The 25375-nt window shown below is 53.0% G+C and overlaps 1 protein-coding gene across 2 annotated transcripts in view; it reads left to right on the top strand.

The window, feature by feature from the left end:
• Nucleotides 1–3273: 3273 nt before the first annotated feature.
• Nucleotides 3274–25375, top strand: part of LOC127587486 (sorting nexin-27-like) — a 55406-nt gene continuing 33304 nt past the window's right edge. For both annotated transcript variants that reach the window (XR_007958785.1, XM_052045842.1), the window contains exons 1-6: nt 3274–3545; nt 13486–13717; nt 15783–15975; nt 17323–17387; nt 18966–19070; nt 21917–21995. Coding sequence is in view for 1 of the 2 variants with exons in the window: in XM_052045842.1 (XP_051901802.1) it covers nt 3304–3545; nt 13486–13717; nt 15783–15975; nt 17323–17387; nt 18966–19070; nt 21917–21995 (916 nt within the window). In the remaining variant the exon portion in view is untranslated. The remainder of the gene's footprint in view (nt 3546–13485; nt 13718–15782; nt 15976–17322; nt 17388–18965; nt 19071–21916; nt 21996–25375) is intronic.

The raw sequence follows: 25375 nt of genomic DNA, 5'->3' as shown, positions 1-25375 counted from the left end.
GTGACAATGGCTAACATGAGAGGACATAATTTTTGGAGGAAGATGTCAGGGGTAAGTTTTTTACACAGAGAAGTGGGTGCGTGGAACACACTGCCAGCAGAGATTGTGGGGACAGATACATTAGGGACATTTAAGAGACTCTTAGATAGCTCCCCATTTCTCTATCATTCATGTGGCTATGTGGGAGGGAAGGATTAGATAGATCTTAGAGCAGGATAAAATGTCAGCACAACATCGTGGGCTGAAGGGCCTGTAGTGTTCTATGTTAGACATAATCATGCACAATTTCTCTAAGAAAGAACACAATTAGAACAAAAAAAAAGTCCATCTTAATGCAACGTGGTCACACTGTTGCTAAACTGTAGTGATTAGGGTTGTGCTGGTTGGTTCAAGAACCAAAAGGTTGAAGGGAAGTAGCTGTTCCTGAACCTGGTGGTGTGGGATTTCAGGCTTCTGTACCTCCAGCCCGATGGGAGCTGTGAGAAGATGGCACAGCCCGGATGGTGGGGGATCATTGATGATGGACGTTGCCTTCTTGAGGTAGTGCCTCCTGTAGATACTCCCGATGGCTGGGAGGGATGTGCCCGTGATGTATTGGGCTGAGTCCACTACTCTCTGCAGCTACTTACATTCCTGCGCATTCAAATTGCTGTACCAGACCGTGATGCAACCAGTCAGGACACTTTCAACAGTACATCTGTAGAAGTTTGTTTGAATGTTCGGTGACAAGCTGAACCTCCTTCACCTCCTAAGGAAGCAAAGATGCTATCTATGCTTCTCACTATTGTTGGCCTGTGACACACAAGTGGCAGGGAAACAGATTTGGGCTTATTTCTAGGTCAGGAACTTGCCCTTGAACACTACTGAATGAGGTGATGTGATTAATCTAGAGGCTGCCTCAACCTCGGACATTGCAACAACCTTCACCTCCCAATTCTTGGCTGATGAATACATTGTTTTGCACCATGGGTGGTTCTTTGAGCAGAGTGATTGAAGGCACCCATCCCCTCCAAAACACCAGAGAACTCATCCTTTTGTCAAATCTTGCCCATGATTTTGCAGGGTCCTCACTTTCTGGTCACCCAGGTGAGAATATGTGGGGTTGCTGTACTTGTCTGAATGACATCAGACAGACTTGGAGACATCTGTATTGAGGGTTGCACAATGAGAAACCTGGAGCCCAAATGTGCTGTGCCTGTGTTATACAATGATGAGCTTTTCCTCACTGGTACTATGGGCAGTTTTATACATTGACAGTTTTTCAGGATCTGTACATCAGTGGTTAGACCAGCATTTATTGCACGTCCCTATTTGCCCTTGAACTGATGGCTTGCTTTGCTGTTACAGAGGGCATGTAAGAGTCAAGCACATTGATGGATCTGGAGACACATATAGGCTGAAGTGGCTAAGGATGGCAGTTTGCCCCCTTGCACCAGATGGGATTTTATGAGAGTCTGATTATTTTAATGGATTAATTAACATTATTTTGTTTTAAAAACAGACTATTAATTAGATTTAGTAATCTGGAATTTAAACAAAAATTGTCTTAGTAATAAGGACCACAGAATTACCTGCTTATTGTGAAAGCTTTATCCATACCCAGTCCAGTCTACAGCCGTCACATCAAAGCTTCACAAACAATCTACTGGAGGAACTCAGTGAGTCGAGCAGCATCTGTGGGCAGAGAGGAATTGTTTCCCCCCCCCCCCCACCCCACCCCACCCCACCCCACCCCACCCCCATCCCCACTGCTGCTCAACCTGGTAATTGTTTTATTATTGGAACATGTACTGAGATACAGTGAAAAGCTTTTGCTAGCGTGCCATCCAGACAGATCATTCCATACAGAAGTAACTTGAGGTAGTACAAAAGGAAGAATAAACAGAATGCAAATATAGTTCTATGGTGTTACAGATGCAGAGAAAATGCAGCACAGGCAGACAAGTAAGGTGCAAGGGCCACAACGAGGTAGATTGATAGGTCAAGAGTTCATCTTTATCATATAAGAGGTCTATTCGAGAGTCTTATAACAGCGGGATAGAAGCTGTCCCTGAGCCTCTTTACCTGTTCTCAAGCTTTTGTATCTTCTGCCCAATGGGAGGGGGAGAAGAGGGAATGTCTGGGACAGGAGGGGTCTTTGATTATATTGGCTGCTTTCCTGAGGCAGTGGGAAGTGTAGACAGAGTCAAGGCTGGTTTTCATGGTAGATTGGGCTGTGTACACAACTCTCTGAGGCTTCTTGTGGTCCAGGGCAGAGCAGTTATCATACCAAGCCGTGATGCATCGAGATAGGATGCTTTCTATGGTGCATTTGTAAAAATTGGTGAGGGTCAATGGGGACATGCTGAATCTCCTTAACGTTCTGAGGAAGTAGAAATGCTGGTGTGCTTTCTTGGTCATAACATCTGTGTGGCTGGACCAGGACAAATTGTTGGTGATATTTACACCTACGAACTGAAGCTCTCAACCACGACCACCTCAGAACCATTGATCCAGACAGGGCTTGTACTCCGCCCCTCTTCCTGAAGTTCATGACCAGTTCTTTTGTTCTGGTGACGTAGAGGGAGAGCTTGTCGTCACGACACCTGCAAGGTCGTTCCAGCAGATAGTTTGTTGCTCCTGTGTCTCCCGACTTATGGATATATCCTAGCTAAGAGTGAAGAAGGGCATGCCTAATGGTGCCAGCTTTGTAGGGCTGCAGCACAGCATGCGACGGCAGGTTCACCCACCAAAGGATCAGAGCCAAACCTCGACAGCTTTGTGACTGGTGACGGGCAACGAAATGGCCCCTTGCCATCTCTGAGGGTGCTCTTGGCGCCTCCTCCCGTCATTAGCTCGAGTGTGAAGTGAGAGGGGCAGCCCTTGCCATCTGATGGAATGACAGAGCCCAGGTGAGACTGAAGTCAATGGGTGCCAAAGATTGGATAAAACTTGGGGGGCACAATTTGCAGTCAGCCAAGGACTTCTGGACAGTCTGGTCCACTCTCAACTATTTAAATGCATCGAAGTCAAGAACATGGATCAATGCGGAGAAGAGAGCAGTTAATACCCTGCAGGTCAGGCAGCCTCTGTGGGGAGTGAACCTGCCTGGTTGCTGGACGTTGGTTTGGCTCTTGTGGGAGACGCGGTTGACTACATTTCCCAGCGGGCAACCGGCGGCGGGAACCCGGGCGCCGCCCCGATGCCTGCTGGGACGTGTAGTCCGTAGTGCGGCGCCGCAATGGGGGGAGGTGGCGGCCGGAACTACAACTCCCGGCAGGCTTGGCGCGCGGCCCTCCCGCCGCCGCTGGAGCGGGCGCCGAGATGGCGGAGGAGGAGGACGGCGAGCTGCCGGGTCCCGGGCCGGCGGTGGGGCCGCGCACCGTCCGCGTCCTCAAGTCCGACAGCGGCTACGGCTTCAACGTGCGGGGCCAAGTGAGCGAGGGCGGCCAGCTCCGCAGCATCAACGGCGAGCTGTACGCGCCGCTGCAGCACGTCAGCGCCGTGTTACCGGGCGGCGCGGCGGAGCGGGCCGGCGTGCAGCGGGGGGACCGCATCCTGGCCGTGTGAGTACCGGGGGGGGGCAGCGGGGGGACCGCATCCTGGCCGTGTGAGTACCGGGGGGGGGCAGCGGGAGGACAGGGGGGGGGGGGGGGACCGCATCCTCGCCGTGTGAGTGCCGGGGAAGGTGGGAGCCAGGACCAGGGGCAGGGTCCTGTGGGAGGGTGGGTGTCAGACCCAGGTGCAGGGCCCTATGGTGGGGGTCAGGACCAGGGGCAGGGTCCTGTGGGAGGGTGGGTGTCAGACCCAGGTGCAGGGCCCTATGGTGGGGGTCAGGACCAGGGGCAGGGTCCTGTGGGAGGGTGGGTGTCAGACCCAGGTGCAGGGCCCTATGGTGGGGGTCAGGACCAGGGGCAGGGTCCTGTGGGAGGGTGGGTGTCAGACCCAGGTGCAGGGCCCTATGGTGGGGGTCAGGACCAGGGGCAGGGTCCTGTGGGAGGGTGGGTGTCAGACCCAGGTGCAGGGCCCTATGGTGGGGGTCAGGACCAGGGGCAGGGTCCTGTGGGAGGGTGGGTGTCAGACCCAGGTGCAGGGCCCTATGGTGGGGGTCAGGACCAGGGGCAGGGTCCTGTGGGAGGGTGGGTGTCAGACCCAGGTGCAGGGCCCTATGGTGGGGGTCAGGACCAGGGGCAGGGTCCTGTGGGAGGGTGGGTGTCAGACCCAGGTGCAGGGCCCTATGGTGGGGGTCAGGACCAGGGGCAGGGTCCTGTGGGAGGGTGGGTGTCAGACCCAGGTGCAGGGCCCTATGGTGGGGGTCAGGACCAGGGGCAGGGTCCTGTGGGAGGGTGGGTGTCAGACCCAGGTGCAGGGCCCTATGGTGGGGGTCAGGACCAGGGGCAGGGTCCTGTGGGAGGGTGGGTGTCAGACCCAGGTGCAGGGCCCTATGGTGGGTGTCAGGACCAGGGGCAGGGCCCTGTTTGTGTTGGTGGGGTTGGGGGGGGGGGAGGGGCGGAGGTTGCCTGTGACGACCAGGAGCCCTTTGCTAAGACTAGGGCTGCCATGTTACCTCAGTGTTGGCTCCCCGTCCCTCCCACCGCCCGCTTCCTTCCCTGATGCCACCAGGAGTTTGGACATCTCTGTGAGATACCCTCCAACTGTAGAGGGCTGAAGCCCAGTCTCTGTGTGGCACAGTAGGGCCAGAGTCTGTAGTCTTTGGGCAAGCAACCTACAATACCCTACCCCTCTATAATACTCCGTCCGCTCCGGGGAAAACAGCCCCCCCCCCCCCCCAGTCTTCTCCCTCTGCCAGTCTTCCTCTTTCTCCCTGCCTTTCCTCCTCCAGCCTCCCTCCAAGCCCAGATCTTTTGCTAGCTGAGATTCCATGGTGTAAGCAATGGGAACTAGCAGATGACCCAATTCCGCAGCCCTAAGGTGAGGGAGGGATTGAATCGAGTCATGGTGGTGTGTTACAGAACCTGATGGCTGGCCTGCAAACTAGCACCTTTGTTACGTTGAGATGTCGAAGGAGGTTCAACTTGGCTTCCTTCTGTACTTGCATAGCTTGGCAGCAATGATATCCCGTACCTAAGGGATGTTGAGGATATGAACTTGAAGCAGGAACAGGCCATTCCTTGAGCTTGCTCTGCCTCTTCATAAGTCAATGGCTGACCTGATTGTAACCTCAGCTCAGCATCCCTGCAGTAACCTTTCACTCCCTCGCTTACTCCGGCTTCTACCTGCCTTTGCCTTAAAGATATACAAAGCCACTGCTTCTACTGAAGCCACTGCTGCCCAGGTAGGCAGTCAGAATCTGTTCGGCAGGGTAGAAATGTTAAACACCAGAGGGCATGCTTTTAAGGTTTGGGGGGGGGGGGGGGGGGGGGTGAGTTTTTTTACACTGAGAGTGGTCGGTGCCCGGAATAGGTTACTGGGGGCTAGTGGTGGACGCAGGTAACTTGGTGGAGTTTAAGAGGAAATGAAGGGCACAACATCGTGGGCCGAATGGCCCGTCCAGTGCTGTCCTATGTTCTACATTCTACTGCCCCTTTAGGAAGAGCATTCTATAGACACAGCCCTCTGAGAGGGGAAAAATTTGCCTCTTAACCTTTTGAGATGGTATCAAATGTGGGGAGTGGTGGGGTGATTGATTTATTACCCATGTATATTTTCACTGAGGATCTCTTGACGTGTCCCCGCAAGTCACTGGAATGCTGCCCGATTCTCCGCGAGTGATACCTGGTCCTTGCTGGTTCTGATCGGTTTGATTATTGCGTGCGAACTTGTACCTGCAGTTCACATTAAAAGCAGCAATGTTTGTTGCACTGTGTGAAAATGTTGCCACATCTGTTTGCTGAATAATCTTGTAGAAATGTAAGGTGCTGACTAAAACAATTTGGAGGTTCCTCTCATCGAAGGATGTGTTTAGCTGGCACTTTTTGCAACGTTGTCTGTAAGTCACAAGGTTAATATGCGGGTCTGAGACAGCTCTGGGTACCTTCATTGGGAGGCCGTTGGAGCACAAGAATGAGGAGGTTGTGGTAGCCTTACTGAGGACTGTGTGAAAATTTAGTCTTCACTTTTGTTGGATGTGACTTTAAACCAACCTCTTTATTGCGCTGTGAAAGATTCTCTGCCAGTGTCTAGAGAGTAGGCAAGAATCTCCAACCTGAGGTCAAAACCTCTCTCGAGTAGCCTCACTAAAACCCATCCGACCATAGCTGTCTGTGTGAGTTTGCCACCAACAAATTGGAATTGCGATTGTGTGAAGAAACGTCGAAAGGTGTGGCCCTTTGGGCCCGACTGTGCCACTTAGCGTGAGTGTGATCTCTGTAGTCCGATCTCTGCTTGGCCCCATTAGTGCGCCTGCTTCATTTGTTGAAACGGAGACTGTTGAAGGAGCTTTACGAGCTTTTGTCTCCTTCCCAGTTCCGACGAAGGGTTTTCGACCTGATACGTCAGCTCTGTTTCTCTACCCCCCCAGATGCTGCCTGACCTGCTGAGTATTCCCAGTGTCGTCTGGTTTTATTTCAGATTGGCAGTTTTTGCATTGTAAATACTTCATTGGCAGTAAAGCATATTGGGACATTCTGAGGTGGTTGAAGGCTTTAAAGAATTTGTAGCGGTTGCTACTGCGGAATGAACACAAGACGCGAGTCGTAGAGTTTCAGAACAGAACTGGTTTATTTTCCTGCCTTGCGTGGGCCTTTGAAGGGAGACTGTTCCCGTCCAATGCAACCGGCAATGACGTATATGCTACGTCATCAAGTCTCCCACGCGCGGTTTCTCTCCGTTGCTCGGGGAAGACGAAGGCCTGCCGCCATCTTGGGCCTTGCCGCTCCGACGCCGTGCGACCTGACTGCCGAGCCGGTTTGCTTGCCCGGATGGTGAATTGCTACACAACCCCCCCCCCCCCCCCCCCCCCCAGAACCAGCGATACAGTCCCCAAGGTCCGCGGGCTGTGCCAGCCGCCGCTTGGGTTGGCCTCTGCGTCACGGCATTGAAACCTCAATCGGTTGTTGCAGATCTAAATGGGCTGGTTTGAGGCGGTCCGTCGTGAAAACCTGTTCCCTGCTCCCAATGTCCAAAGTAAAGGTGGATCCATTATTCCTGATGACTTGGAACAGTCCCTCATATGGTCGTTGCAACGGCGCCCGAGGTGTGCCCCTGCGAACGAAAACAAACTTACAGTCTCGTAGTTCTTCGGGCTGACAGGATGGGGCTTGACCGTGCCACGAGGTGGGGATCGGGGCCAAGTTGCCGAGCTTCTCGCGCAGTCTTTGTAGGACTGCTGGGGGTTGTTCCCCTTGGTCTCGAAGGGCAGGTATGAAATCCCCTGGGACAACTAGGGGCGCCCTGTGCACAAGCTCAGCTGACGAAGCGCGGAGGTCTTCTTTGGGGGCAGTGCGTATGCCGAGCAGGACCCAAGGCAGTTCGTCAACCCAGTTAGGACCCTTCAGGGGGGCCATCAAGGCTGATTTCAGATGGCGGTGAAAACGTTCCACTAACCCGTTTGATTGAGGGTTGTAGGCCGTGGTGGTGTGCAGCTGCGTCCCCAGCATGTTCGCTAATGCAGACCAGAGGCTGGAGGTAAATTGTGTGCCTCTGTCTGAAGTGATGTGAGCTGGAACACCAAAACGTGAAATCCAAGTTGTGAGCAGTGCCCGGGCACAGGAATCAGTCGTGATGTCAGATAGAGGTGTTGCCTCTGGCCACCTCGTGAACCGGTCCACGATGGTAAGGAGGTACCGAGCCCCTCTTGAAACCGGCAGAGGGCCTACGAGGTCGACGTGGATGTGGTCAAACCTTCTACGGGTAGGCTCGAATTGCTGTGGCGGAGCCTTGGTGTGTCGTTGGATTTTCGATGTCTGGCAGTGCTGAGAATTCCTGGCCCACTCTCTGACCTGTTTGCGCAGGCCATGCCAGATGAACTTGCTGGCAACCAGCCGGACAGTGGATCTGACGGATGGGTGCACCAACCCATGTATCGAATCGAAAACGTGTTTCCGCCAGGCTGCAGGAATTATAGGGCGGGGTTGACCTGCTGCGATGTCGCAAAGGAGGGTCTGCTGACCAGGACCAACCAAGAAATCTCGGAGCTGCAGGCCCGAGATTGCGGTTTTGTAGCTGGGCAGCTCGCTGTCGGCTTGCTGTGCGGCAGCCAGGGCCTTGTAGTCGATACCCAGGGACAAGCTATGAATGGTTGGTCTGGAAAGTGCGTCAGCAATGACATTGTCCTTCCCAGAGACATGTTGGACATCCATTGTGAATTGGGAAATATAGGACAAATGTCTCTGCTGATGAGCTGACCAGGGATCAGAGGCTTTGGAGGAGGCGAAGGACAAAGGCTTATGGTCGGTGAAGGTGGTGAAAGGCCTGCCTTCCAAAAAGTACCGGAAATGCCGGACTGCCAGGTACAGCGCTAGAAGTTCCCGATCAAAAGCGCTGTATTTCAGTTCGGGTGGTCTAAGGTGCCTGCTGAAAAATGCTAAGGGTTGCCAACTGCCTTCGATTAGTTGTTCCAGTATCCCACCGACCGCGGTGTTGGATGCGTCCACCGTGAGGGCGGTTGGGACGTCTGTCCTAGGGTGTACAAGCATCGTGGCGTTTGCTAGGGCGTCCTTGGCCTTAACAAAGGCAGCCGCAGCCTCGTCTTTCCAGGCGATGTCCTTGCCCTTGCCAGACATCAGCGCGAACAAAGGGCGCAGGATATGGGCTGCTGCAGGGATGAATCGATGGTAAAAGTTGACCATCCCCAGGAATTCCTGTAGGCCTTTGACCGTGCTGGGGTGGGCAAAATGGCAGATAGCGTCCACCTTGGCAGGTAGGAGTGTTGCTCCATCGCTGGTGATTCTGTGGCCGAGGAAATCGATAGAGTCAAGCCCAAATTGGCACTTGGCCGGGTTGATTGTGAGGCCGAAATCATGGAGATGAGAATACAGCTGGCGGAGGTGGGAAAGGTGTTCTTGGCTGTCACAGCTGGCGATTAGTATGTCATCTAAGTAAATGAACACGAAGTCCAGGTCTCGGCCTACCGTGTCCATCAGCCGCTGGAAGGTCTGCGCGGCGTTCTTAAGGCTGAATGGCATTCGAAGGAATTCGAAAAGGCCGAATGGGGTGATAATTGCAGTTTTGGGGACATCATCCGGAGGGACCAGGATTTGGTGGTATCCCCGAACGAGGTCCACTTTGGAAAAGATGCGGGCCGCATGTAGGTTCGTTGCGAAGTCCTGGATGTGAGGGATGGGATAGCGGTCCGGGGTGGTGGCGTCATTCAGCCTGCGGTAGTCGCCGCAGGGCCTCCACCCTCTGGTGGCTTTGGGGACCATGTGCAGGGGGGAGGCCCAGGGGCTGTCTGACCTGCGAACAATCCCCAGCTCCTCCATGCGACGGAACTCTTCCTTTGCCAGGTAGGCGTCGAGCTCGGGCATGAAGTGGTGGCCCTGTGGTAATGATGTGGTGTTGGACCCCGTATTTGGGCATAGAATTCGTAAACTGAGGTGCCAAAACTGATGGGAATTCGGCTAGGAGCTTGGTGAACTCGCTGCCGGACAGGAAAATGGAGTCCAAGCGCGGGGCTGGTAGGCTGGTTTCTCTCGGGGGTAGGTCTGGAAGGTTGTGGAGTGGACTAGCCATTTCCCTTGCAGGTCGACTAACAGGTTGTGGGCCCGAAGGAAATCGGCTCCTAGGAGTGGTCGGGCGACGGTGGCAAGGGTGAGGGTCCAGGTGAAACGGCTGCTGCCGAATTGTAACTGAAGTGTACGGGTACCGAAAGTCCGTATGGTTGTGCCGTTTGCGGCATTGAGTACTGGACCTTGTTGCCTGTTATGAGTGTCGCGGCCGGTCGGGGGCAAAATACTAACCTCTGCTCCAGCATCGACGAGAAAATGCTGGCCGGACGGCTTGTCCCGAACGAATAGGAGGCTTTGTCGGTGGCCAGCCGCTGTAGCTGTTAGCGGCGGCTGGCGCTGGTGTTTCCCTGACTTGTAGGGTGGGTGGCATTGACGGGCCTCCGAGCCCCACCTCTGATGGTAGAAACACAGTGTCGTCGTCTGTGTTTCTGGGGTGTGGTTTCCCGGTTACTGGGACTGGTTCAGGCAGGCGTTGGGCTCGCGGCCTGGCGCTTTGGCCGACGGACGAACCGTGCTCGCGTTTGACCTTCCACAGGACGTCTGCTCGGGCAGCCACCTCACGAGGGTTGCTGAAATCAGTGTCGGCCAACAGCAGGTGAATGTCATCAGGTAGTCGTTCGAGGAAGGCCTGTTCGAACATTAGGCAGGGCTTGTGCCCCTCGGCCAATGCCAGCATCTCATTCATTAGCGCAGATGGGGATCTGTCCCCCAGGCCATCGAGATGAAGCAGGCGGGTGGCGTGCTCACGACGGGAGAGGCTGAAGGTCCGAATCAGAAGGTCTTTGAAAGCCGGGTACTTACGTTCCTCCGGAGGGGACTGGATGAAATCACTGACCTGGGCGGCTGTCTCCTGGTCCAGAGAGCTGACCACATGGTAGTACTTTGTGGAGTCGGAGGTGATCCGCCGAAGGTGGAGTTGCGCTTCGGCCTGGTGAAACCAGACGCTGGGACGAAGCGTCCAAAAGGTGGGCAGCTTGAGTGCCACTGCGTTGGATGCTGCGTTGCCGTCCATTGTGCAGGTCCAAAATCCGTTTGGACCATCGGGGTCACCAATGTAGCGGTTGCTACAGCAGAATGATCACAAGACGCGAGTCGTAGAGTTTCAGAACAGAACTGGTTTATTTTCCCGCCTTGCGCGGGCCTTTTAAGGGAGACTGTTCCCGCCCAATGCAACCGGCAATGACGTATATGCTATGTCATCAAGTCTTACCCGCGTGCGGGTTCTCCCCGTCGCTCGGGGAAGACGAAGGCCCGCCGCCATCTTGGGCCTCACCACTCTGACGCCGTGCGACCCGACTGCCGAGCCAGGTCGCTTGCCTGGATGGTGAGTCGCTACAAGCTGGAGCGATAGGTAAGCATAAAATCTGCTTACGAGGTTTTCTACACAGCAGCTCTCTGTCAGGAGATGTTATGATGCTCTACAAAATGATGCTTCTGACAACGAGGTGGTTGTGATTTAAGATTATTCATTACTGGTATTGGTCTCTCACTGGAACAGCAGTGGCATTATAGAATCTGGGGTATGTCACTAACATGGGTACAATACTGGTGGGGACGGGTCTGTGGCTGTATAACACCGGGGTACGGTACCGGCGGGGACGGCTCTGTCCCTGTATAACACCGGGGTACGGTACTAGCGGGGACGGGTCTGTCGCTGTATAACACCGGGGTACGGTACCGGCGGGGACGGGTCTGTGGCTGTATAACATCGGGGTACGGTACTGGTGGGGACGGGTCTGCCGCTCTCTAACACAGCCTTCTTGTGGCTGTATGATGCAGCTTGCATTTTTTAATGACTGTTTGAAATGGCTGGGGATTTAACGTTCTTCACTCCGTTCCTGTACGGTGACCGGGTGGGTGCAGCTTGTCCGAATGTAGAAGTTTCTTCTGGAGTTTGTCAGTCAGTTTGTAGTTCCTTCAGCTGAATTGAAATGTAGCTCCTTAAAAGGAATCCCTTTTTGTAACCCATCTTACAAATGCAACGGCTGGTGTAGGCCCACACTTTGGAGGGAGCACTGCACCTGGAGTTAATGCCCTGAACTGTCAAACCACGCACCTGTCTGGGTGCAACGTGCCCGTTGTTGTGTTGAGAATCAGGAGTTTTGTATTTATCCTTTTACTCTGTTGGGGTGGGGATTTGGGGTGGGGGGGGGGGGGGTAAGAATGTAGATCTTGTGCCTGAAACAGAAAGCTCTCAGCAGATCAGGCAGTGTGGTTGACACCAGACGAAGTATCTTTGACCTGAATCGTTAACTGCCCTCCTCTCCACTGACCCAGGTTGACGTAGGTTGGAGGAACAACACCTCATATTCCGCCTTGTGAGTCTCCAACCTGATGGCCTCAAAATCGATTTCTCTAACTTCCGGTAACCCCATCCCTTCTTTTTCTCCACCCACCCCCCCCCCCCGAACAACTCATTTGGCTTCCCTTATTTCCGTGGCTCGCTTCCCCTGCCCATCTCCTCTCTTCCCCTCCCCCATCCTTTATTCCATGGTCCACTGCCCTCTCCTACCGGACTCCTCCCCCTTCAGCCCTTTGCCTCTTCTACCGTTCACCTCAGCTTGTTACCTCTTTCCCCCTTCCCCCTCTCACCTGAACTCGCCTTGTCCCCTGCCTGCGTGTGCTCCTCCCCGACCTTCTTATTCTGGCTTCTGCCCTCTTCCTTTCCAGTCCTGATGAAGGGTCTCGGCCCGAAACGTCGACTGTTTATTTCCCTCCATGGATGCTGCCTGACCTGCTGAGTTCCTCCAGCACTGTTTGTGTATTGCTCCAGAGTCCAGCATCTGCAGAATTTCTTGTTGCCTCCACCATTTCCTGTTCTTATTTCAGATTTTCAGCATCTGCAGTTTTTTTCTGATTTTTCCTGATCCTGTTTTTTTAATGGGAGCTTGCTCTGTGTAAATTGGTGTCCTGCTTCCAGTGTTACAACAACCACACTGAAAGCGAAACCACCCATTCGAGTTGGGGGCAGCGTGTTCAATAGTCTTGTTCCAAAGCATGGTTTGCAATTGCCTGAGTATTGGGGTGATGGATACATGTGTAATGGTAGCTTTTGGACGGGAGCTGGGTAACTACGTGATGGCAGTGACCTGGGACAGAAGGGGCTGAAGGAGGAGGAGGGGTTGGTCAGTTGATCTTGGGCTCAGCTGATCTCCAGAAATGTTCAGCCCAGGAAGGTCCAGTCCCTGAGCCAGGCACAGCTTGCACTCTTGAAGGAGGTCACAGCTTCGGTGGAGCAACACGCGCAAAATTCTGGAGGAACTCAGCAGGTTGGGCAGCATCTATGGAGGGAAATCGACTGTTTATTTCCCTCCACGGATGCTGCTTGACCTGCTGAGTTCCTCCAGCATTTTGTGTGTGTGTGTGTGTTGCTCCAGATTCCAGCATCTGAGGAATCTTGTGTGCGTGACGTCGTTGGCGGGACAGTCAGCCACCTCCTTTGCTGGGGTGTCCTGTTTTCCTTTGAGGGTCTGTGAGTGTTTGGGGGCGTCCTGAGAATGTGTCAGAAGCCACTCTGCACTTGCATGGGGCAGGGGATTAGAGCGAGGGTAGGTTTTACACCCAGGGTGGCGGTTATCTGGAATGAGCTGCCGTTGGGGGCAGATGCAGCGACAAGGTGTTTGGGCGGATATTTAGATGGGGAAGGCTGTGGATGGATGGGGGTCTAATGCGGACAAGTGGGATCGGCGTGGGTGGGCCGAAGGGCCTGTTGCTGTGCTGTAGCGTTCTGCAGTGTACGTCTGCCGTGATTGGACGTTGCCACGGCACTAACTGTATCCTGTCTTGCCGCCCGTGCTGACATATGTGGGCAAAGTTCGCCTGACTGTTCGGCTTTTCTGCCTTGCCCAACCCCCCAATCCCCTCTCCCTCTCCTTAGCAACGCCGTGAATGTGGAAGGGGCGACGCACAAGCAAGTGGTGGACCTGATCCGGGCTGGAGACAAGGAGCTGCTGCTCACTCTGCTGTCTGTGCCGCCGCACGAGGTGGAAAGCCTGGATCCGGGTGACGATTCCTGGGGCCAGTCCTTCTACGACTACACGGAGAAACAGTCCATTCCCATCTCCATTCCCAGCTACAACCATGTGGAGCAAAATGGGGAGAAATTTGTCGTGAGTACCGTTGTGTTTTCTCATGCCGGAGAAGGAGGCCTTTTGGCCTATCGTGTCTGTGCCGGCTTCCTGAGCCATCCCAACTGCCCTGCTCTTTCCCTGTAACCCATTCTTTTTCACATGCACATTACCTCCACCTTGATTTTTCAAGCACCTACCTACACCGCAGCTAGTTCACAGTAGGCAGTTAACCCACCAACCTGCACACCTTTGGGATGAGGCTCGGTCACAGGAAGAATGGCAAGGGAGGCCAGTGTTTCCACTTCTCTCCAGCTCCTCCCATCTCCATCTCCTCAAACTAGGCAGAGGATAAATAGGGGCCCCTCGAAGGCCAAAGGGCACATCTTCATGTTGAGCCACAGCCACAAGGTCTTCGATGAGTATTTCTCCGGTTTTACCGTGGAGAAGGACGTGAACACTTCAGATAGTTAATGGGGATGTCTTGGGGATAGCCTGAATTACAGCAGAGGAGGTACTGGATGTCTTAAAACGTACGAAGGTAGATAAATCTCCAGGGCCTGATCAGGTACATCCAAGAACACTATGGGAAACTAGAGAGGAAATTGTGGGAGCCCTTGCTGAGATGTATGCATCATAGTTATCCATGGGTGAGGTGCTGGAAGATTGGAGGGTGGCTGATTTTTGTGCCTTTATTTAAAAAGGGCTGCAAAGAAAAATCTGGGAACTATAGGCCAATAAGTTTAACATCTCTGGTAGGTAAGTTTCTGGAGGGGATTCTGAGGGATAAGATGTACATGCATTTGTAAAGACAGGGGTTGATTAGGGATAGTCAGCACCATTTTGTGTGTCATGTCTCATGAATTTGACAGAGTTTTTTGAAGAAGTAACTAAGAAGGTCGATGAGGGCACTGTGGTAGAAGTGGTCTACATGGACTTCAGTAAGGCCTTTGATAAGGTTCCGCATGGTAGGCTGTGGTGGATGGTGAAGGAGGTTATCAAAAATTGCCGGAGGATCTTGATCAGCTGGGTAAGTGGGCTAACGAATGGCAACTGGAGTTTAATTCAGATGAGTGCGAGGTGTTGCATTTTGGAAAGTCAAATCCAGGAAGGACTTTCACAGGGAGCAGTAGGGCCCTGGGGAGTGTTGTAGAACACAGGGACCTTGGAGTACATGTACCTGGTCCCCTGAAGGTGGAGTCACAGATGGACAAGGTGGTGAAGAAGGCGTTTGGCACGCTGGCCTTCATCAGTCAGGGCATTGAGTATGAAAGTTGGGAGGTCACGGTGCGGTTGTACAGGACGCTGGTGGGGCCGCACTTGGAGTACTGTGTTCAGTTTTGGTCGCCCTGCTGTAGGAAAGATGATATTGAACTGGAAAGTGTGCAGAAAGGATTTACACGGATGTTGTTAGGATTCAAGGGACTGAGTTATAGGGAGAGGTTGGACAGGCTGGGACTTTATTCCTTGGAGCGTAGGAGACTGAGGGATGACCTTATAGAGGTGTATGAAATCATGAGGGGCATAGATTGAGTGCGTTCATCCTATCTTTTCCCCAGGGTTGGGGAATCAGGAACTAGAGGGCATAAGTTTAAGGTGAGAGGGAAGAGATTTAATAGGCAACTGTCTTACACAACGGGTGGTCCATATGTGGAATGAGCTGCCAGAGGAAGTGGGTGAGGCAGGTACATTAACAACATTTTAAAAGACACTCAGACAGGTACGTGGTCGGGAAAGGTTTAGAGGGATATGGGCCAAACGCAGGCAGATGGGACTGGCTTAGATGGGCACCATGGTCAGTACGGAGTGGTTGGGCCGAAGGGCCTGTTACTGGGCTGTGTGACTCCATCCTGTCCACTGTTGTACCTGTGCTGCCACCTTGGGGATTGGACATACGCTGAAATCCCTCTGCTCCTCAACGCTCTGTAGGGCCCTACCACTTGCTGTGTCTGCCCTCCCCTTGTTAGTCCTCCCACAGTGCCTCACCTCTCACTTGTCAGGATTAAAGGGCACCTGCCTCTGCCCCGCCCATTGAACCAATGGATTCACACCTTCCCTCGGTCACACTGCCAAGTGTCCTGATATTGTCCACCCCCAATCTTCCCAGGTTTACAACATCTACGTGGCTGGCCGCCAGCTGTGCTCCAAGCGGTACCGAGAGTTCGCCATCCTGCACCAGAACCTCAAGCGGGAGTTCCCAGACTTTGGGTTTCCTCGGCCACCGGGCAAGTGGCCCTTCACCCTGTCGGAACAGCAGCTGGATGTGCGCCGGCGCGGCCTGGAGGAGTACCTGGAGAAAGGTGAGCCTTGCTGTGCACTGCTCTTGCATAGCAAGATCCCAGCAGCATGGTGTGACTGACAGGAACAAGTTCTTTGGGGATGTAAACAGAGAGAATCGATAGATGTAGGTGTGGTAGAACCTGTACATGTGATGTATTTAGATTTCCACACTGGAATTCGACAAAGTGCCACATTAGAGGCTGGTGCACAAATGAAGAGCCCAAGTATTGGAGGACGTGTGTTAGCCAGGATTGAAAATTGGCTGTCACAAAGGAAACAGAGTCAGAATAAATGGGTCCAGCTCAGGTAGGGGAGATGTAACTAATGGAGTAACTCGGGGATCGGTTCTTGGCCCTCAACTGTTTACTATTTCCATTAATGGCCTGGAGGAGGGAACAAAGTGTAAGGTTTGCCAGTTTGCCGATGATACGGGTGGAAGGGCGAGTTGTGGTGAGGACGTTGTGATCCTGCAATGGGATCTGGATAGATTGAGTGATCGGGTGAAAACCTGGCCAACAGAGTGCAATGCGGGGAAGTGTGAAGTCATGCCCTTCGGTGAGAGGAATCGAAAGGCGGATTATTACCCAAGTGGAGAGAGACTGCAGGTGAGTGTTCAGAGGGATCGAGATGTTCTGTTGCAGGAAGCACAAAATGTTAGGGAGGCTGACAAGTAGTTAAGGAGGCAAACAGTGTGCGTATTGTGAAGGGGTTGGAGCTTCAGAACAGGGCAGTTTGGTTCCAGATGTACAGGGTATTGCTGAGGTCACACAGTGTAGGCCCCCAAACCTAAAAAAGGACATTGTAGGCAGTCAAGAGGCGAGCCACCAGGCCAACTCCCTGGGAGGAGAGGGTTGTCCTATGAAGAGAGACTGGCCAGTTTAGGTCTGCATGCCTTGGATTTTAGAAGAATGCAGGGTGACCTTATTCAGATACAGGAGATCCTAAGGGGGTTTGGCGGAGAGACGTTGGGATGTTTCCACCAGTGGGCAGTCACAAACAAGGGGACGTGGTTACAAAATCTGGGGCTGGTCATTTGAAATTGAGGTGTGTAGAAATGTCTTCTCTCCAAGGGTGGTGAATCTGGAATTCTCTGCCCCCGAGGGTGGTGGAGGCCGGACCATTAGGTGTATTTAAGGAGAATTTCAATAAGTATTTGAAAGTTTGAGGAATTGCTGGTTACGGGGACCTGGCACATCAGCCATGGTCACGTAGATTGGCAGGGCACTGGAGGGGCCGAGTGGCCATGGAGGTGTGAAGGAGCTGGAGCGGGATGTGCAAGGGATGGAAATTGACTGTGGGATGAGGGGTGGCAGAAGTTGACCTCCTTCCATCCTTGGACTAAGAGCCTGTCCTGTCTGTTTCTGCAGTGTGTTCCGTGCGTGTTATTGGCGAAAGTGACATCGTGCAGGAATTCCTCTCGGAGTCCGATGAGGTGAGTCAGTTGGTGGTCGGTGATGGGATGGCTGAGAGTCCCAAGTCCTGGGGAGTGGTCACCAGAGGGTGAGGACAGCACCCGTCGCTTCCCTAAAATAAGCCGGAGTCCATGTCTGTGCAGTCCACCTCACTGTTGTTCTGCCTCCTGCGTCTGCCGTTCTCGTGCGGTGAATACCCAGCTGATACAGACACGAAACGGCAGCTCTTGTGGCCGTAATCTCTCTCTCAGGCTCTGCTCCCCAACTCCCGGTCCACCGTACCGTGTCACTCCCTCATTTCTGTCCTATATTTCATTTGTTCATTGCCTCCTTCGTTCAGTCCATCGTGCTCCATCTATTTGCCAGCCCCTCTCTCTATCAGGCTCTCTCTCTCTCAGGGCCCCACCCAAGGGTGCCTGTGTCTCCCACCCTCTCCAGTACACCTACTCCCAACTGACCACTCTGTTCTCTGAAGATGGGTTCCTGATCTGTCTTTTCAGTCCCTTGGCACTGAAAGAGGTCATTCGGCCGTGGTTTTGGTGTTGGCAGGTTGAACACCTCCTCCTGTGGGCTGTGAAGTGTGTCCTTTCAGTAACTGCCCAATTCCCTACTGCTTCTTCCACCGGTCAGGCAGTACAGCCCAAACCAGCACCACCTCACTACTGGTTCTTTAGTCTGTCTACTGCTGGTTATCAACCCTTTACACCTGTGGTTCTGGTTGTTTGAGATCTGACTGCAACAGGATCTCGATCCTCTGGGGAAACTGGGCCAAAGAATTAACTCGGACAAGTGTAAGGTCTTGCATTTTGGGAAGTTAAACCAGGGTGTAAACCGCAGTAGATAGCAGGGCCCTGGGGAGTGTTGTCGAACAGAGTGAGCCAGGGGTACAAGTATGGAGTTCCCTGAAAGCGGCAACACAGGTAGACAGGGTGGTGAAGAAGGTGTATGGCACACTTGCCTTCTTCAATCAGGGCACTGAGTGCGGGAGTTGGGACGTCACGTTACAGACGTGTAAGACATCAGTGAGACCGCACGGAGTATTGTGTGCAGTTCTGGCCGCCCAGCTACAGGAAGGATGTCGTTAAGCTCTAGAAAAGAATCACTAGGATCTTACCGGGGCTGGAGCGCTTGAGTTATAAAGAGACGGTGGACAGGCTGGGACTGTTTTCCCTGTAGCAAAGGAGGCTGAGGGGTGACCTTATGGAGGTTTATAAAATCGTGAGGGGAACAGATAAGGTGGACGGTCACAGCCTTTTTCCCCAGGGTAGGGGAGTCTAAAACTAAAGGGTGTAGGTTTAAGGTGAGAGGGGAGAGATTTGATAGGAACCTGAGGGGCAACTTCTTTTTCTACACACACAGTGTGGTGGGTATAAGGAACGAGCTGCCAGAGGAAGTGGGAGAGGTGGGTACAGTTACATTTGAACGGAATCATGGATAGGAAGGGGTTAGAGCGATATGGGCCAAACATAGGTGAATGGGACTAGGTCAGGTAAGAAACTTGGTCTACGTGGATGAGTTGGGCCAAAGGGCCAGGTTCCATGCCGCATGACTCTGCTCTAACCTGTCTAAGACGCTGCCTCCTTTCATTACTGGCGCAGAACTTCAACGGGGTGTCTGACGTGGAGCTCAGGATCGCCTTACCCGACAAGACCACGGTGACGGTGAAGGTGAAGAAGAACAGCACCACCGACCAGGTGTACCAGGTAGGTGGTTCCTTGTGTAGCCACCAGAGGGGAGAGGCTGTGTCACCCGGAGCTCTGCTGGCACCCCTCCTGTGCCCGTGAGTGAGTGGCATCGTGCCTCCGGCCACCTGCCTGGGCTGTCTAATGTTTCGTGCCCTCTCGGTGACCCGGCTGTGCCGACAGCAACGTGTCCCGGGAGCGGCCTTACTCCGCCTCAGCGCGGCGCCTACAGTGAGCCAGTAGCAGGGAGCTCGTGCCTGAGGGACGGGAAGCTGCAGATGCCAGAATCTGCAGCAAAAAGTAGACCGCTGGCGGAACTCAGTGGGTCAGGCAGCATCTGTGGAGGCAGAGGGACAGTCGGCTTGGCCCTGTTGACCCTCACTGACTTATCGATGCACCATAGGATGCATCACAGCTTGGTACGGCAACTGCTCTGCTGGGGACCGTAAGGAACTGCAGGGAGAAGTGGACACAGCTCAGCACGTCACCGAAACCAGCCTCCCCTCCGTGGACTCCGTCTACACTTCTCGCTGCCTCAGTAAAGCAGCCGGCGTAATCAAAGACCCCACCCCGGACATTCTGTATTCTCCCCCCACCTTCCCATCCGGCAGAAGATGCGTGCTTTCAGGCTTTTGTACCACTGGGCTCAAAGACAGATTCTGTCCCACTGTTATACTATTAGATGGACTCTTGACCTCACAATCTACCTTGTCATGACCTTACACCTTATTGTCTGTCTGCACTGCACTTTCTCTGTAACACTACATTTTGCATCCATTGCTTTTCCCTTGTACTACCTCGATGGACTGATGTGATGAAATGACCTGTATGGACAGCATGCAAAACAAAGCTTTTCACTGTACCTCGGTACATGTGACAATAATAAACCAATTACGTTTCTGGTCGAGACCTGCATCAGGACTGAGTGTAGAGGGGAGATGGTCAGTGTGTAGAAGTGAGAGGGAGGGGTGAGGCAGGAGCTGGTGGGTGATTAGTGGAAACAGGTAAGGAAAGAAAATTGAGCAGATGAAACCAGGGGAGGGGAAGGGTAGAGACAGGCTGGGAGGTGACGCGTGGAACCAGGGGAGGGAGGGGTGGTGGGCAGGTGCTGTAGGGGGAGGTGGGGGAAGATGGGGGCCGATAGGTGATGTGGAACCATGCAAGGCCGGGGTGATGGGCAGTGTCGGATGTGGATACTTTCGAGTCCGCAGGTTCTTTCAGGAGTCCAAGGATGAGTTGGAAACAACTTGGTGCTTCACAAAGTTTTATTGGAAAAGTTTTAAAACAAAGAAAGAGTCACAGAGCACATGGCACTAGCTTTACTACTGGGAGATGAGCCCAGACAAAAGGAACTAAAGATGAGCTAGTGGGAGGGGGAAAGAAAGTGAGAGATTAACAAAAAATGACACCTGTAATACCCGATAAGAGATAACAATTGTCCAATCAGAAAGCCTGTTAGATACCTGTGACAAAACCAACCAATGAGAAAACAGGTATTCACCTGATGGACGAACCAATAAGCTAGGAAGTGGCCATTCTTTGTGCAGACACTTGAGGCGTATTAAACACCACACATGTTTAAAACAGTTGAATCCAACAGCAGGTAGAGCCCGGTGAGGGGTGGGGGGTCCAGAGACGGGGTGGTAGATGACGGAGGGGTGAACCAGACAAGGGGGGGGGGGGGGGTGATGGCCAGGTAGACGTGGGTCAGGAAAGGGGGGGGATACAGAGACGGGAGCTGGTTGGTGATGGGTGAAAACGGATAGAGGAAGGTGGCCTCAAATGGAGGAGCGGGGGGGGAGTCAGGGAGCTTCTTGCTGTCCCAAGGCCAGTGTTTACTGTCAACCAGCATCACTGCTTGTTGATCTTTTGGGGGAGTTCACTCTGAGTGAACTGGCTCCTTCCTTTCCTCGTCGGCTGCTGTTTTGCAATGTTCTGGGTCATCAAAGGCTGTCACCCACCAGAGCCTGCCTCACCCCTCCCACACACCGGCCCCCTCCCCTCTCAGTCCTGATGCAGGGTCTCGACACGAAACATCGCCCCTCCCTCTGCCTCCACCGATGCAGCTCGACAAACCCCCCCCGAGTTCCTCCAGCAGTTAGTTTCTGATGTTGGCAGTTTCATTAGGGCCACTCACCCTGAGCTCTGCATACAGCTGAAGGTATACGTTGCTCCTGGCTCCTTCGATGTGGAGCCCCAATGTTCACACCTCTCGCTGTGTGGCGGCATCAGTCAGTTGGTGCTGAGAAAGTCATTCCACGTTTCCTGGAGGCACAGTGCGGTTCTGTTCAGGGCAGTAGGGGTTTTCACCCACCTCTTCGCTTGGGTGGGTCAGAGGGTCTTGTGGCCTCGAATGGAGGAGGGAGGCAGGGAGCTCCTCGTTGTCCTGATGCCACTGTTTATTGTCAACCAATGTCACTGCTCATTGATCCTTGGGGGAGTTCGCTGTGTGTGAATTGGCTCCCTCTTTTCCTTTCTGCTGCCGTTTTGGAACACTCTGGGTCATCAAGGGCAGGCACGGTAGCGTAGCGGTTAGCGTAATGCTATTACAGCACCAGCAACCCGGGTTCAATTCTGGCCGCTGTCTGTAAGGAGTTTCTATGTTCTCCCCTTGTCTGTGTGGGTTTCCTCCGGGTGCTCCGGTTTCATCCCACGTTTCAAAGACGTACGGGTTAGGAAGTTGTGGGTGTGCTATGTTGGCGCCAGAAGTGTGGCGACACTTGTGGGCTGCCCCCAGAACCCTCTACGCAAGAGATGCATTTCACTGTGTGTTTCGATGTACATGTGACTGATAGAGATATCGTATTTTTATTTTATTAACTTTTATGTTCAGTTTCTTCTGCTAACTGTGGCTGTGTGTTTTCTAGGCTGTTGCATCCCAGATTGGCATGGACAGTATCACAGCAAACTACTTTGCTTTATTTGAAGTGGTGAATCACTCATTTGGTAAGTGAGTTAGTCTCGGGAATCTGAGTAACTGTCGACTCTTTTCCAGCTTCCAAAGTCTGTGTTTGGGTTCTGGGAAGGGCATGGGTGTCGCAGACTGCCAGGCCAGGTACAGAGCAAGGCTCCCACAACACTGTCCAGTCACATGTTCCCAGGGCAGGGACAGCTCGGGTTACAGAGTTGTACGACACGGAAATGGGCCCTTTGGCCCAATTTATCCGTGTCGACCATGGTGCTTTCCTGAGCTGGTCCCATTTGCCTGCATTTGGCCCATATCCCGCTAAACCCTTCCCATCCATGGACCTGTCTTCTTAATGTTTTAGTTGTACCGGCCTCAACCACTTCCTCTGGCAGCTCGTTCCATATCCCCACCATCCTCTGTGTGGGAAAACATAGCCCCTCAGGTCCCCTTTAAATCTTTCCCTTGGCCCTCTACTTTTAAACTCCCCTACCGTGGGGAAAATGACTGACCATTCACCTTATTTACACCCTTCATGATTTTATGAACTCCTATAAGCCTTCTTTGCTCCAGGGAAATCACTCGCAGCCTATCCAGTCTCTCCTTGTAACTCGAGCCCTCCAGTCCCGGTAACGTCCCCGTGGATCTTTTCTGTATCCTGCGCAGCTCAAAATGGGTTAGACACAGAGCAAATCTGAAGTGGCTACTCTGTGAAGTTCACTTGCACTGTAGTGAAGACTCAGCTGGTCAGGCTGTGTGGAAAGAGAAATGACTAATGTTTCAGAGAAGGTTTGAGGGGTGTGGATGGGTCAGAAGGAATTTCTCTGATAAGGTAGAACAATAGAGCAGCTAAGATGAGATTGAGTTTTTTATCTGTGTAATATGTTGCTAATGTTGTAAATAGGGAGAAAATTTAGAAATCGGAGGCGCAAAGGGACTTGGGAGTCTGATTTCAGGTTTCCTTAAAGGTTCCTTGAGTAGGTAGTAAGGAAGGCAGATGCAATGTTAGCGTTCATTTTGAGAGCACGAGAATATAAAAGCAAGGATGTAATGCTGAGGCTTTATAAAGGCATTGGTCAGACCGCATTTGGAATATTGTGGGCAATTTTGGGCCCCATATCTAAGGAAGGATGTGCTGGCCCTGGAGAGGGTCCAGAGGAGGTTCGCAAGAATGATCCTGGGGATGAAAGGGTTAACGTATGAAGAGCGTTTGATGTCTCTGGGCCTGTGCTCGCTGGAGTTCAGAAGGATGAAGGGGGGGATCTCACTGAAATTTAATGGATACTGAAAGGCCTGGATAGAGTGGATGTGGAGAGGATGTTCCCATCAGTGGGAAAGTCCGGGATCTGAGGGCATAGCCTCAGAATAAAGGGACGTCCCTTTATTCTGAGGGCATAGCCTCAGAATAAAGGGACGTCCCTTTAAAACTGAGATGAAGAGGAATTTTTTCAGCCAGAGGGCGGTGAATGTGTGGAATTCGTTGCCACAGAGGGTTGTGGAGGCCAAGTCATTGGGTGTATTTAAGGCAGAGATCGATAGGTTCTCGATTGGTAAAGGGGGTTACGGGGAGGAGGTGGGAGAATGGAGCTTTTTAAAAAAAAAAATCAGCCATGATTGAATGGCGGAGCAGACTTAATGGGCCGAATGGCCTAATTCTGCTCCTATATCTGATGGTCTTGTAGCCTGACCATACAGGATAAAACGGAACAGGAAAATAGTTATCAGGCAAAAATAACCAGTTCCACTAAGTTAGAAAGAAAGAGCGAGTTATCTAAAGTTGGAGAATTCTGTACTGAGTCGGGATGCCTGGAACGTGCCCAGACGGAAGATGAGGTGTCATTGCTCAAGCTTGTGTTGAGCTTCGTTGTAACAGCGCAGGAGGCCACAGACAGATCAGAGTGTGATGGTGAATTCGAGTGTCTTGTCTCACACTCCCAAGGTAGGGAGTCAGACACAGAGGGAAGCTCCCTCTACACTGTCCCATCGCACAATCCCAGGGTTGGACACAGAGTGACGCTCCCTCTACACCGTGAGGGTCGGCGGGATTCCCATACACAAGGTCTTGGCAGTTAAAAGTGGGGATGACGATGTGGGCATTGCTGGAGGGCCATGTCGATCTGTGAAGGCGGAAGAGCTGCGGGGGGTTGCAGAGAGAGACCAGGAGGATGAGAATCTGAAAATTCAGACACTGCAGGGTTTCTGCCGCATGTCTTTGGGAGGTGAGAAGACCCGAGAATGCTTGGGATGGTGGGGGGGGGGGGGGGTGGATGGGGGAGTGGAGGCGGGGAACTAAAGTGGCCACAGATGTAGGATGCAGACTCCCCAAAGGCAGGATGGACACCATGTCCCTGGAGTTACAAGGTGGCAGTGTCAACTGCTGTGTTACTGTGACACCTCATACCCAAAGCCCAGCTCCGAGTGGTTCTGGAGGACAGCCCCACTTGTTTACACTTCCCTCCCTTCCTCGCCTCCAGAAAGGAGGTAGGCTATTCTTTACACACCAACCCCAGTCTGCTTCCAGGAGTTGGGCTACACGGGGAATTGTAAGCAGCCCAACTGGCAGGGTAGCTGGTGAGCCGAGCATATTGTCTTTACTTTCTCTGATGAACTTTCTAATTCGCCTCCGTTATTCAAGTCTCAGACCCTTGGGGACTTTGGGGTCACCAGCCCCAGGATAGAAGTTCTAACCAGTTATTTCCATGTTTGTACTTGCCCGTGCTCCCTCCATCTCTTTCCTTATCTTTTGTTCCTCTTTCCCTTGTGATTATCCAGGCTTCCCTTGAATCCATTGATGTTCACCTTGAGCATTCCCTGTAGGAGCGCTCAACGTTCACTCCCCCACCCCCCCTCCTGGTTAATAAGCTTCCTGGTGGGATTTGTCGACGCTGCTTCATCTGTTCCTCCGACACCAAAAGTGGAAGTGCCTTCTCTGTCTACTGCCTCACACCTGTCTATGTCAGGACATTCCTGGGGCTGAGAACCCCAACCTATCGGTCTTCCCTGATCCTTTTACCCAACTGCAGCGTTACACTCCTGCTTTACATTTGGTCTCTGAGCACTAACCCCAGTGTTGGGCTGACATTTGTGTTGTGCAGTGTACAAACACGTCCTTCAGCCCAACACGTCTGCGTCACGCACCCGTTCATTCTCCCCAATCTTGGCAACTCCCCCAGATTCTGCCCCTCACCCACACCCTGGGGGGGGGGGGGGGTGGGGGGGCGGGGTTGGTGGTGGATGCAATTCACAGCGACCGATTAACCCACCGACCCTGCACGTGGTTGGGATGTGGGAGGGAACGTGGCAAACTCCTCGCACACAGACAGCGGCGGAGGTCGGGATCGAACCCAGGTCTCTGGAGCTGTGAGGCAGCTGCTCCCGTTGGCTTCTGAAGATGACTGTCTGCATTATCCCCGTGTCCCTT

The sequence above is a fragment of the Pristis pectinata genome, chromosome 40, assembly GCF_009764475.1.
Source record: "Pristis pectinata isolate sPriPec2 chromosome 40, sPriPec2.1.pri, whole genome shotgun sequence".
Lineage (NCBI taxonomy): Eukaryota > Metazoa > Chordata > Chondrichthyes > Rhinopristiformes > Pristidae > Pristis > Pristis pectinata.
The sequence above is the reverse complement of the archived record's forward strand: the minus strand, read 5'-3'. Positions and strand labels throughout refer to the sequence as shown.